This window comes from Manis javanica, chromosome 6, assembly GCF_040802235.1.
Source record: "Manis javanica isolate MJ-LG chromosome 6, MJ_LKY, whole genome shotgun sequence".
NCBI lineage: Eukaryota > Metazoa > Chordata > Mammalia > Pholidota > Manidae > Manis > Manis javanica.
Genome location: NC_133161.1, coordinates 119,566,382 through 119,580,176, shown reverse-complemented (window position 1 = coordinate 119,580,176; position 13,795 = coordinate 119,566,382). Strand labels below are relative to the sequence as shown.

General features: G+C 33.2%; 1 protein-coding gene across 2 annotated transcripts; it reads left to right on the top strand.

Annotated features, from left to right (window-relative positions):
* On the top strand, positions 1-13,528 carry ANGPTL5 (angiopoietin like 5). 2 transcript variants are annotated; one of them, XM_017642308.3, is made up of 8 exons: positions 2-185; positions 833-977; positions 2,472-2,575; positions 3,450-3,543; positions 5,569-5,669; positions 7,280-7,400; positions 9,451-9,636; positions 12,581-13,528. In XM_017642308.3, the coding sequence occupies exons 1-8, from the start codon at positions 90-92 to the stop codon at positions 12,898-12,900; spliced, it is 1,167 nt and encodes a 388-aa protein (XP_017497797.3). In that variant the 5' UTR covers positions 2-89; the 3' UTR covers positions 12,901-13,528. The 2 variants fall into 2 exon arrangements, with proteins under 2 accessions (XP_073095476.1, XP_017497797.3); XM_073239375.1 differs by lacking the exon at positions 833-977 and having other exon boundaries at positions 1-162.
* The last annotated feature ends 267 nt before the right edge of the window (positions 13,529-13,795 follow it).

The window sequence follows — 13,795 nt, the reverse complement described above, 5'->3', positions numbered from 1 at the left end:
ATTTTTAACTGAAGACACTATGCACTGTAGTTCTTTCCATAGAGAACTGACTGATATTTGAAGAAGGTTTTCATTTCTCCGAGAAGAGTATGATGTATCTTTCTCAAACTTCACTCTTGTTTTTAAATGTATGTATTTTTATTTGTGGAGAAGCTATACAAGGTAACTATGTACATCATTCTACGGTAAGAATTTCAGCAATATTATTTTGTCTAGGAAAACATGATATACAGTTTTCAAGATGTATATTAGAGGTTAGAAAAGACTAATTATACTAGCCAATATAATTTATAGAAAAGTATTTATTTGGAAATGTTGAGATTTGCTAAGATATTATGAAACCATAAACTGAGGCTTGCCTCTGAAGTTTTTTATGAAAATTTCTTATGAAAAATTAAAGAAATTACAAGTCTTGGTTAAAAACTAGTCAGCAACTTTCCAGTTAACTTTGGTAATGAAATATCTGTTAAATAATAATAAAAATTCACTTTGCATTAAAAAAATTCTATAAACTTTCATATTTCAAATAGTCATGAGTGGTTACCTAGGAAATTAGAAAATTTTATTCAAAACAATGTCAGTGTGGTTGCTAATCTAGAGTATGAAATATCTGTTATAAGTAGATAGGGTATTACTCATACACCAAATTTACCTGTAAGATTTATTTGTAGAAGTTTGAACTAACCAGTTCATTATGTTTTTTTTTTCTAATGATCAACCTTGTGTATATCCTGAAATCTTAACTTTTCCCTATTGTCTTCTTATTTATTGTGTATTAGGCCATATAAATTACTTAATATATTTTTTGCATTTCTATTTTTCTAATGTAAAGGATTCCCCAGTAGTTAACATTGTAGAAGATGTATCTAATGCAAAAGATGAAAGTAAAAATAATGATACTATTTATAAGGAAGACTGTGAGGAATCATGTGATGTTAAAACTAAAATAACACGAGAAGAAAAACATTTCATGTGTAGTAAGTATTAAAAAAACCACAATTATAAAGGTATATGATTTATTTCCAGGCTAAACACAGAAAAAATACATCTTAGGTTTTGAGTCATTTTATACATATCTTGATCATTCTAGGCCAGAGGTTTTGTGCCTTAGTGGGTTCTTAGTGCATATTTTGTAAATGAACAGATCCTTCTTCTATTTAGTCCTGTGGCATCAACTAACCACAGAGGGAAGGAGCAAGCCAGAGGGTGTTGGTAGTAATAGTGTATCAATTTAGCTAGGACTATTTTCTTACTTCCAGCAGAACCACCAGGAAATTTCACCATAGGTTTGAGGGAGAATTCACTAATATTGAATAATTGGTACAATAGACATACTACAAACTCATAGGCAATTTGTACAGCAAAGAATAAAAATTAAAAACTTTAAAGTCTTGTTTTTTTTTTAAACTAGCAACAGTGCAGTAATTTTTATTGTCCATTTTATGTACATAAAGGATGGGATAAGAGAGGGGACCAGAAAGGGAGGAGGTGATGATCTGACCCAGCTGTTACAGGACTCTAACTCCTAGATCAGAAAGTATAAAAAGTTCACTTTAATTTGTTCTGTTTAATGTGTAACGAATCCTAACTTTAATGCTAGAAACAGAAATAAAATACTTTGTAAAGGAATAATGATGCAATAATGTATAGAACCTTTGGTTATAAAGGACATCATCAGTTAGATTAATTAGAGATTATTTACATACAATTAGAGAAACTTGCATCAGGTCTGAGAAAATATGATAGTCAATGTTTTTTCCTGAGTTTGATGGTTGTGCTGTAGAGAATGTCTTTTGTCTAAGAAATACGCGCTGAATTGGCCAGGGCATCATGGCAGCATGCTCTCAAATGATTTAAGAAAAAGTTCTTTGTACTTTTCTGGAAACTATTCTGTAAGTAAGATTGTTTTAAAATAAAAACATTTTAAAAAAGGAAAAGATAAAAATTTCAATCAGAAATTAACCAACCAACACTTTTGACTAAAGGTTATTATATGCATGTGTTTATTTGCAGTTTATTTATATTAAATTATAGCATTAATAGGAAAAATTAAAAGAAACCTTATTCTGAAAATTAACTTGCATGATATGGAATTACTGCCTTTTATTTTCTTATATAGTAAGAATTGATGAGTCTTGGACCTCCTGCTTTCTGTACTTCTCATCTTAGAAAGTGAGAATTGATATTCAGAATGTTGTTTCTCAATTATATAAGATTAAATTATTTGGAGGTAATCTAAACTATTAGGAAGCATGGTTTCATTAGGCAGTGTTGAAACAACATGTTTTCTTGGTTAATTCTGAGTTAAACAAAAAAAAATACTACCTAGAATATATAATTCTGAGTAGATAGATTGATATATTACTATATTTGCATATTTACCTAAAATTGTGTGAAATTTGTTATTTTTCAATGTAACTATTTTCTATAGCAGTATAATTTTTAGCAAGTACTTTTTGTTATGGTTTAAGGAAATTTGCAAAGTTCTATTGTTTCCTACACACGAAGTACCAAAAAACTATTAAGAAATATGATGGATGAGCAGCAAGCTTCCTTGGATTATTTATCTAATCAGGTATGGAATTTTTTTTGTTATTGCATATGTAAATTGATACAGCTAGGGGTGAAATCATTTGATTTTTTAATGCATTCTTGTCTGGCCATCTATTTAGTGCCTTCTATTTTAGATGCACTATAGTAAGTTTCAGGCAAACAGAAAGCAATAAAAAAAAATAGGCCTTCATTCAAGGGTGGTATAGACTAGAGGCACAGAAAAATGTACTGAAAAAATTTTGTGAATGCTGTTAGAATAACACAAAGGAGAAATCTGAGATACAGGAAGCTTTTCCAGGTGACAGAGCTCGTGAGCTTAGTCATAAAAGATGAGTAAATGTTTCAGAAGTCACAAAGGTTGGGGGCAGAAGGGTAGGGCATTCCATTCTGGGGAAACTAAATAGAGTTGATACAGGGATGAAGTGGCTAGTGAGGCTGAAGTGAGTAAGGAAAACTGACTTAAGGAAACTGGAACTAAATCATGCCATGCCAGGGAGCCGCTGAAGTGTCTGAGTAGGGAAAGGAAATGATCAGATTGGGAGCTGGCGTGGAGGATGATTTGAGGAAGACCAGAGGGAGAAGGAGGGGAACCAGCTAAGAAACTACAGCAGAGTGAGTGGTTCAGGCAAGATATAAAGAAAAGCTCTGTAAGAACAGTCAAATGCAGAAATGGGCAGATAAAAGCAATGTGCAGGAAGTAAAGGGTGCTGAATTTAATGATTGCTATTTATGCCTGTACTTTGTTAAAGCAATCAGGAATTCATCGTGGAAAAGTAAGCATTATTATATATTTCAGAGCTCAGTTTATAAGAGGCTTAGAGATATCAATTTTAGAATTCAGTTAAAGGAGTTTTATCCAAATATAAATATGCTTAAATGTGTGCATGTGCATTTAGGTTAATGAGCTCATGAATCGAGTTCTCCTTTTGACTACAGAAGTCTTTAGAAAACAGCTGGATCCTTTTCCTCACAGACCAGTTCAGTCACATGGTAAGAATTTGGGTATTTCTTCATACTTGTCTTTAATTGCTTAATATTTTCCTGGACAGATGGGTACATTTAATTTTGTTTAAAAAACACAGCTCACTGTTATCTAACAGACGGGGGAAGTAATACCTGCCAATAAGCCAACTTCAACCCAGACAATGTGTACTTTTACAAACTGGGTCTTTACGACCATTTGAAAGCCACGGCTGTATAACACATATTCCAGATCTGTTGAACATAGCATAGTTTTATGTGACTGTATTCTGGGCTCCACTTTCTGTTTTATTAATAATTAATCTTCAGTTAGAAGAAAAGAGACTTTCAGAGTTCCTCCCACCTATAAAAAGTATTTTTGACATCTTTGAAATGTTTGAAATTGGGACACAAAATTTGAAAAGAAGTAAGAAACTGAAGACAGAAATAGACTGGAATTTAGTACTTTTTGTACTAAAATACAGTAGAGGCTTGGGTTTCTAAGAAAAATGCCCTATAAATCTTGTAAATATGAGTTAATACCAAAAGGTTCTAAGTGATTAAATATTATTGAGAGCCTAGTATATAATCTTTTTTTCTTACAAAGGGAAGGGGATAAATAACTCAGAATCTCCTCTGTGTCAGGTTCCAAGACGGGTACTTTCACATATTATTTTGTTATTTTTTATTATTTTATTGTATCTCTTTTATTTCTTATTAACTGTCCCTAGGCAGGTAGTATAAGATGGTGGTTAAAAGCACGGACTTTAATGTCTGACCACCTGACTTCAAATCTCTGAAACATTGTTTCCTTGCTGTCAGTTTCTTCATCAATAAACTGATGGTATCTACCTCATATGGTGGTGGAGAGGATTAAATGACTAAATACATATGAAAGTGTGCTATGATGATGATCATCAGATGAGGAATATATAGCCCAGAAAAATCTAAAAAAATTCTAAATATCCATTCATATTTGTTTGGATGGCGATGACCAGTCTTTCATTGTGAACCTTTATCATATCTCTGAGCATAAAGTTACTGTAAGAATGTCTCTTGGTAATTCAGAATAAAGGCCACAAATCTGTTTTTTGAAAATGAAGGGGAAAAGCAAATAATTTTTTATAGCTAACTTTCTGTGGATGACATTTTCCACATATTTTTTGTATACCAGGTGCTAAGTGCTTTATGTAACCTTACTATGTAAATTGTCACAATTAACACTGTGAAGTAGATAATATTACTATTAATAATACTATCACTTATACAGAAAAGTGGTTAAGAAATTCAGCTAATGGTTCTTGGCTAGTAAGGAGTAGAACTGGGATTCTAACCCAGGCTTCTGGCTCTGGGGTCTCCGCTTTCATGGGTTTGTTTCTCTTGGTAATTGACTTTATAAGGGTTGTATCTATTTTATGACATTTATAAAAGATAATACAAAGTAAAATATCATAGAGTTAAATGTAATATTCATCTCCACGTAATATGTTTACAATCCCCTGGGATGTGGGATGGTTTGAAGAGGGTAATTATAGTATGTTATAGTTCTAACTACTGTCAACAGTGCAGGCTGTAGCCTCAAGCACAATTTGTTCTTGGTAAAGAAAGTGATTTTCCCCTCCTCTCCCTTTGGCTATTTGTAGTAGTGGTCCCCAATAGATCAGAGTCTTGGAAGTTTAGAATACAGTAGGCAAGGATGTGTGTGTCTCAAGATAAACCTAGATTCCTGAAAGGGCATTATTTATAGGGCAAGGGAATGCATAATTATAAAATATTTTAAATAAATGTTCATCCCAAATGAAACCTTTGAACAGTATGGAATACTAACCACTAACAGTGATGTTATTAGTGAAGATTTATTGTAGCATCAATTCTTTAATCCCAGTTCTTCCATGTACTTTCTCCTTATTTCTAAAATTGAGATTAAAATCATCATATAATTTAATGGAAATTGTATTAATAATTTCAGATAGCACTGTTAATTCTCTATAGAACAAAATATTGTCTTAAATGTATACCTGAAGGTATTCTAAATAACTAATTTTATTTTTCTAGGTTTAGACTGTACTGACATTAAAGATACCATTGGCTCTGTCACCAAAACACCCAGTGGTTTATATATAATCCACCCAGAAGGATCTAGTTACCCATTTGAGGTAAAGTTTTCCCTTACTTTATGGAATAGAATAAGCACCCTAATATTTATGGATAGGGTAATTTATTAATTAATGTTAAAAATTTAATTGTTTCAACTTTTTTCTTGAAAACTTTAAAAGAAACTAGTAAAATTCCAGTTTCAAACTTTTGGTTTTCTGGCATTCTTTGCCCAAACCACAGGCCAGTAAAAGAACTAGAGAGTCTTTCACTTTCCTATTTGAATTTTCATGGCTACACTCTAAAGAAAATCCATTTGGTGAAAGACCTTTTATTATCCTTGTATTATAGGAAGAATTGTGAATATAAATACTTGCTTTAATTAGCATATGGATATTAGAAAATAATGGTGTGCTTTGCCTTGGAGCTTGCTTTGATTTCCCTTTCTACACATGGTTATAATTTCTTTGGATGAAAATGATTTTATGTGATTGTATAAGAAATTATAATTTGACTTAGGGGTGGGGTAGGAATGAAAGAGAAACTATAATTTTAAAAAACTTTCACTAAAGTGTCGGACAGATTGAGAAGCTGACCCATTCTTACATTGATTAATAAATTACTCTTACACCTATCCTTAGTAGTTCTATGCTAGGACTTCTAGAAACAATTTCTACTAGAATTATGTATCATTATTATTATTTTTTGTACTTAAAGTTTGTGATACCAGTATCACACCTTACTGATAGTCTTTATTACACAATAAAATAACTTTTTTTCTAAGTCGATACTACCAGTTTCTTGTCTTAGAATTACATTATTTTTTGACATCTATTGACAAGATGTCAAAAATTTAGGAACTAGGTGGGAAATAAATTTAAAATGATCTAAATTACTTTGGCTACAGATTAAAAAATGAGCCTGAACAGATGTGGAAAGGGAAGGTTTCTAATTTTGTGAAGAGTGGGATGCATAACCTTTCATAACTGTGGGAAAGTGGTAGTTCCCTAACTGCCTCCACACTGTCTTTCTCTGCGTGCCAGAAGTTTCTGATGGGGAGGAGGATTGCCCTGATTTTTTCCCAGTGTCACCTCTAAGGGTCCCCTACAATTGTCCTCTTAGGAGCATTTTGTACAGCACCAAAGGATGCACTTACACATGCCTAATGCGATGGGGCAGAGATCTTGCCTTTCTGTCTGAAAATTGCAGTGTGAACACAGGCCTTTCAGACTTTTGGAGAGAAGAGCAGTTAGAGACAGGAACAAGGGCATATTTAACACTTAGAAAAAAAAATCAGTGTTTTAATTTAAAGGAAAAGTTTATTTGTAAATTAAGGTATGACTCTGCCACATCAGATTAGTACTGTTATTACTCAACTGAAAAGTATTTATAATTGAGGAATAAGAGGAGAACCTTAAAATTCTGCAAATACTAATATAAATTTAAAAAGACTGATACGGAGACTATAATTATGTTAGGTATGAGCTTGTTTTTGTAATAATATTATTTCTAGAGACTACAAAAATCTGAATATGTTAATGTTATACAATTACGTTGGAACTTTCAGTGAAAGTATATACTCTTTTTCTAGGCTTAAGGGTGAAGCATGAGTTTTATATCAAAGAACAAAAATAATAGTCTGTTCTTTTTGTCTTTTCTTTGTTGATTTTAGGTAATGTGTGACATGGATTACAGAGGAGGTGGATGGACTGTGATACAGAAAAGGATTGATGGAATAATTGATTTCCAAAGGTTGTGGTGTGATTATCTGGATGGATTTGGTGACCTTCTAGGTCAAATTTTATTTGTTTCTCTTTTTTGGTATTACATTTATTGACAGTCTTTATTGATCAAATCCTTAGTAAAAATAGCAAATCCTTGTGAATATCAAAATATGACTTAAATTACTCTCTTTCCCTGTACCAAATTATTTAAAATAAATGGGTCTTCAATTGGGATCTGTAAATCTTTATTTTTAGACACCTATTGAAATGTGAGTTGAGTGAAAATTCAAAATCGGGTATTTGGGTATTTATTAAGTATTTGCTATGAATCCAGAAGATTGCTGGCAGATTCTCAAGAACTATTTGAAGAATGAAAAACTGAATGGGCAGGGTTGTCATGGACCTTGAAATTCTTGCGATGTGTGTTGTGTCTACTCAAGCAAATGAAGTGAAGAATTGAGTGATATGGCTGTACAAACTCAAAAGATGTGAACTGGGAGTAGTGTTTTATAAAAATATCAATAAAAATCACCATGCTCAAAAATTTGGAAAATGTAAACCCCAGGTGAATTGTAAAATCTGTTTACATTATTGCCATGCATCATCATTACTTTTGCAGGTGATTTTGATCATTTTTATGCTATTATTTTAAGTTACTGCTGTTATAATTTAAAATCTTTCACATCCCATAATAATGTGATCCAAGGTTTTACTAAGTGGTGGTAGTTCTGCTGCTAAAAAACCTACTGTATGCCAGTGATTTTAGAAGGGACACGACATGTAATAAAATGTTATGAATAAGGCCAAATAGCTATCATGCTACGGAGTATAGTTAATATACTTATGGTTTTCTCAGCATTACCTCTAATTTCCCAGTGAGTGCTACTTTCTGAATTAAGTAGTCAGAGATCTACAGGTTCTGGCTTGTCATCTTCCTTACTTTATGCATATTTATATGGCAAAATTATCTGAGTTTTGACAGAAAGGTCTTCAGGTAGGTATACTTCATGTAAACAGACTGCTTTGTACTTGGTGTATTTTAAAAAGTAAACCTAGGATTAAGAAAACTATAGTGTTAAATTAAATTTGGGGTTCGGATAGAGGGGCAAGTTGGCAAGGGTGCTTCAGCTGGAGTGACATAGACTGCGAGACACTAAACAGACGTGTCTTCCTTTACTACTTCAGGACACTTTTCCATTCTAAGTGGATGTGTAGCTAAAATGCCTCTGTAAGCCCTGGAGAGAGACATAATATCTTACCTATAATTTTAAGAATTTGAATGTTGTCATACTGTCCCCAGACTCTTTGAAGTTTGTTTTGACTAGACTCTGACTTCTTTCAGTAAATTTAGGATTCAGGGATATATTTCAGAGCAGGGGTGTACACATTTAGGCTATACCACAGTGGAGGTGGGTAGTAAAAAACTGTTGGCTAGAACATGTAAGAGGTATGCAGTCTGAATTAAGGAGTTTAAAAACTCATCCTGGATCTTTAATTATCTTGGAAATACTGACCAGAAATCTGGGGATACTCCAGTGTTGCTACATTACACTTTCATTCATAGGTAACATTTTAACAAAGAAAAATTTGTTCGCAAAGCATTATTCTCAAAGACAGAAAAAATTAATTTCACCTGAGCATTTTCAGGAACTGTGTCTTTAGGAGCTGCTGATTTGGAGGTTAAACCTCTTACATTCACCCAGTACACATCATTTTGTTTTCTGTCAAAATATTTCAACTGGCTTTTTGTTGACAAGTTTTAAGGTAAAACTTGAATTTTTACTTAATCTTTAAATGAATTTTTGAATTTAATTTTGGGAGATAAAAATGAAACAGTGTGTAGTTATCCTCAGTCTAGTGAAGTAGAAGTGGAAATATACATATATATCTATATCTATCTATGTATCTATCTATGTATCTATCTATCTATCTACCTACCTACCTATCTATCTCTATCTATATAAAAATTAGGCACACTGATAATTTGAGCTAGGGCCATCCTGTCCCTCAAACAATGCCATTTCAGCATTATTGAAACACTAAAGAATATCAAACACTCAGTAATAAAGGGTTATTTTAATTTGTATTAAAATATATTTTAAAAACTTTTTTCTTACAGGTGAATTTTGGCTAGGACTGAAAAAGATTTTTTATATAGTAAATCAGAAAAATACCAGTTTTATGTTATATGTGGCATTGGAATCTGAAGATGACACATTGGCTTATGCATCATATGATAATTTTTGGCTAGAGGATGAAACGAGATTTTTCAAAATGCACATAGGACGGTATTCAGGAAATGCTGGTAAGTTTTTCGTCCCTAAAATTATCCAGAAGACTTAAATGTAAATGACTCAATTAGATGAAGGTAAAAGTGATACATTTTTCTTAGCCTGTGAAACAAAACTGATAACAGAATAGATTAGGAATGAGAAAACCAGCGAAGTCTTGAGTTTTGAAACTCTGCTATGATTGTTGCTCCACTTCATGATTTTGAAGTGCTTCAGACTCTTTGAAACAATTTGCCATATATCTAACTGCAGCTGATTCCTTAGTCTGTGAGGCAGGCTGGGAAGTTATTATTTATATTTTCTTGTTCTGAGAGGCTGGCATTTATAAGTTATAGAATTTTGAGCTGATCTCCACTCTTCTCACTTTACAGGTGAAGAAACCTGAAAGATTAAGTGACTTGCCCAAGATCCCCAGCTCAACACATCTGAGCCAGGGCATGAACCCAGGTTGATAGAACAAGTAGTTTAGTATTTTTTTTTTTCTATACCTCACCTCAGTGAATCTACTCATTTCCAAGTAAATTTAATTTGCTAGAATGTCGGAATACTTAATGTTAAATTTACATTTTGAAGCTGAAAATTTAAATTTGAGTTAATACTAAATTCCATTCTCCTGCTGTTGCTCATTATGGTGCTTGTTCATTGTGTACAGTCAGTATAGAAATCCAAAAATGAATGAGATAATTTCCCAGCTCCTTAAGTGATCACAATATAGAGGGAAAGATAAATAAAACCAAAAATTCAGAATACTGACAGAGCTTTGGGAGTTAAAGAGGAGAGAGTCACTCCAATTGACTGCATCCAGATAATCTTCAGCAAAGTGTAGTTTTCAACAAGGGATTAATGTTAGATTCAATCTGGGAAGCTTTTTGAAAGTTCATGCTCCTGCAGAATCTGATTCAGTATGTTTGGGCCCAGGTATTTGTATTCACCAGATGGATATGTTGGCATCCTTATAGCTGAGAAGCGCTAATCTGTACTTGGAGGAATGGGTAGGCTTCTGGCAAATGCAGCTTGAGTCAAGGCACAGAGGGAGGAAAATTCCTGGGCACGAGGAGTTGTCTGGTATGGTTGGAATCTCTGACGTCTGGGGGCCCTTAGGCTGGGAATATTAGGTGAAAGTCTGAAATCAAATCTTGATATATAGGGAAAATTTGAAAGAGTTACAATATACAATTTTTAATCCTTCCTCTTTAGAAGTGTAAAGAATTATCTAAATCTGGAGGATACTATGTTAGTAAAAGTTTATGTGGGGTTTCTCTAGAAGACAGGTAGGATCTAACTAGAAGATACAGCTTATAATGGGAACATTTTCTTTCATTACGGAACCTTCAAATTTTTCCATGCCCTACTTTGCTTTTTCTCAATAAGGTTGTTAAGTAAGTTTCAACTGTTGGTTACATAATATCATCAAAATGAAGAAAAAGCTGTCAATATGTAAAAAAAGACACAGATAAGCCCAGGGGATTAAGTGTGATCAGTGAGTGGTAGACATGAGTCACAAATTTGACTTTGAGCTCAGAGAAAAATAGAATTATGAAATTTGAACATTAGAGCAGAACAGTTGTTCCATGAGAAAGACAAATATTCCTGGTTCTATAACTTGAGGGAAATTTCTCTGGGTTCTTAGAGAAAACAAAGTGTTTTATTCTCTAGTATACTCTTACAGAAGACATGGCAGTGAGTTTTAATGGGCAATTAAAAAATAGATCTATGCATTGTATTTTAAAAATTCTTAATTAAATAAAACCCAGTGGGGAGCCCATGTGAAGTATGATCCTTCTGACGGTTGGTATACTACAATCCAGGGAGAGTATCTGAGGAGGGATCATATAATTTAGGCAAAGCCCCATAAGTGCTGTCTCTGTCATCTGAACTTCAGAAAGGTATTGTATTACATGGGTGTTGAGAATTATGTTCTCCCTGCAAATACCTGCAAAGTGGGCATTTTGTTTCCCATGAAGAGCAGAGCTGGGGTATAGGATAAGCCACTATTGTTAATGAAGTTCTCAGGCTCCACAAAGACAGATCTCAAAAAATTGGAATCCAAACATCTAGAACATAAAGGTGGGCTTTTAATTCTTCATAGATTTTACACAGCTTCACTTTTTAGTTAGTCTTTCAAATATAATTAGCAAAGTTTACCTATGGGTATAATCTAGATATGATTTCTATGGGACAAATTAGAATCTTTTATTTATATAGTTTTAATAAAACACAACATAGCTCTTACCCCCCGACTTAGTTACCTGGGTTGTCTTGGCCAAAATACTTAATCTTTAAAGATTATTGCAAGTATCAGGGATATTGTACATACAAAATCTAGTGTAAACCATTTAAAAATGATACTGTTTTAACTACTATGCAGTTAGTCCATATGTCATCTGGGAGAGCCATGAAAAAAGGCACACCTCAGTAGTGCAGCTGATTTTTTTTCTTGAGGGCATTGGGCATTTTATATATATTTGGTGGACACTAAATAAAACCAAACCACTTTTGCAGTTACAAATTAAAGTTTCTTAAGTGTACAAGTTTTACCTTCATCTATACATCTCTGTCTAAAATGATGTCAAACAATAGTGGTATGAAAACTTGTGTGTAAGTTATTTTCTTTTGCTAAATTACCAAATACCATATTACCCTTCCTTTAAGTATGGCAGGCTTATGCAGCATCATTTTTGGACTTAAATGATCTGATTCTGTCTAGACAGACAAACTTCCCTTTTTGGTGGTTATGTTATATCAAATGTCTGCTTAAGAATGCCTATCATGTTGAGGCATTAATTTCCAGATTTTCATATACTATAATCTGGGGGAGAGATTTTAACATGATGCCTAGTGGAAAAGAATCTAAATCTTCTCGATGCAATGCTTTTGCATAATAGGCTGGGAAAAGTCTATCAAAATTACCAAAAGTGAATTTAAACTTTGTCATTTAAAAAAATCTATTTTACCCAGGTGATGCATTCCGGGGCTTCAGTAAAGAAGATAATCAAAATGCAATGCCTTTTAGCACATCAGATATTGACAATGATGGATGTCGCCCTGCATGCTTGATCAATGGTCAGTCTGTGAAGAGCTGCAGCCACCTCAGTAACAACACCGGCTGGTGGTTCAACCAGTGTGGCCTAGCAAATCTGAATGGCATTCATCACTTCCCTGGAAAACTGCTTGCAACTGGAATCCAATGGGGCACATGGACAATAAACAACTCACTTGTCAAGATCAAATCTGTGTCCATGAAAATTAGAAGAACTTACAATCCATATTTTAAGTAACCTCATTTTAAATTTTAATGCATGTTCCATAGTCATTTTTGATAATATATAACAGATTTAACATAGTTTCTCTTTTTACAGGGTGTTTCAAATATATTAGCCAAAATTTACCTGTTGATGACATCTAGTGTTAAGGGTTTAATTAGAAATCATTGATTTTGTAGTGTTTTGTACAAGAGAACATGGCTCAGTGTATGGGTTTATTCTTGCAGAGCCTGTACAGGGACATTCTCTGGAAAAGTGTTTTGTCCAGAGTTAGGATTATGCAACTATATTAGCAATACTAACTATATTAGCAATATGCGATAAAATCTGTTTTAAGTGAATTGCAACTTGTCTTCTTGAAGTCTATTGCCCTTTAAAAGAATTTTCCTTTTTCTTTAAAGCATATGCACCATAGCAGATTGTTAGGAAAATTTAAGGTAGCATTGTACTTATTTCTATATTCTTCAAAGGGGTTAACTATGTAATCCATGGATAATTTCTACTGAAGACAATTATAAGGAATAATTTTGTGCAGATTAATATACAACTTCACATGGCTTTTAAACTTTATTATTTCCAGGTTATTCCACAATATTTTACAGGTAATGAGTTTCCTGCAAAAATAAAATCCTTTTTGTTTTCATATTTTATTGTGGTTATTAATTTACTTTTTGTTTATTAAAAATTTACTATGCATTTATATCCTGGTCAGTTACATTCTAAAATGCAGTTATATCTTAACTCTTTTTAAGCCAATAGGAATAGTATGAACTTTAAGTGAGGGGCAGAGGAGAAAGGGTGGTTCATTAGTGGTCTAGAGGTAGCTCTAGGACCAAGCTGTTCCCGTCCACTTTTTCCACTAAGTTGCAAGAAGTCGGAGTGGTAAGGATCCATGGGAAAACAGCAGAGA

Excerpts from the sequence above, each read along its gene's own strand:
- ANGPTL5 (XM_017642308.3), top strand. The coding sequence starts at position 90 with ATGATGTATCTTTCTCAAACTTCACTCTTGTTTTTAAATGTATGTATT. Across the intron at positions 2,576-3,449 it reads TGGATTATTTATCTAATCAG|GTTAATGAGCTCATGAATCG; the intron begins GTATGGAATTTT and ends ATGTGCATTTAG. Across the intron at positions 7,401-9,450 it reads TGGATTTGGTGACCTTCTAG|GTGAATTTTGGCTAGGACTG; the intron begins GTCAAATTTTAT and ends TTTTTCTTACAG.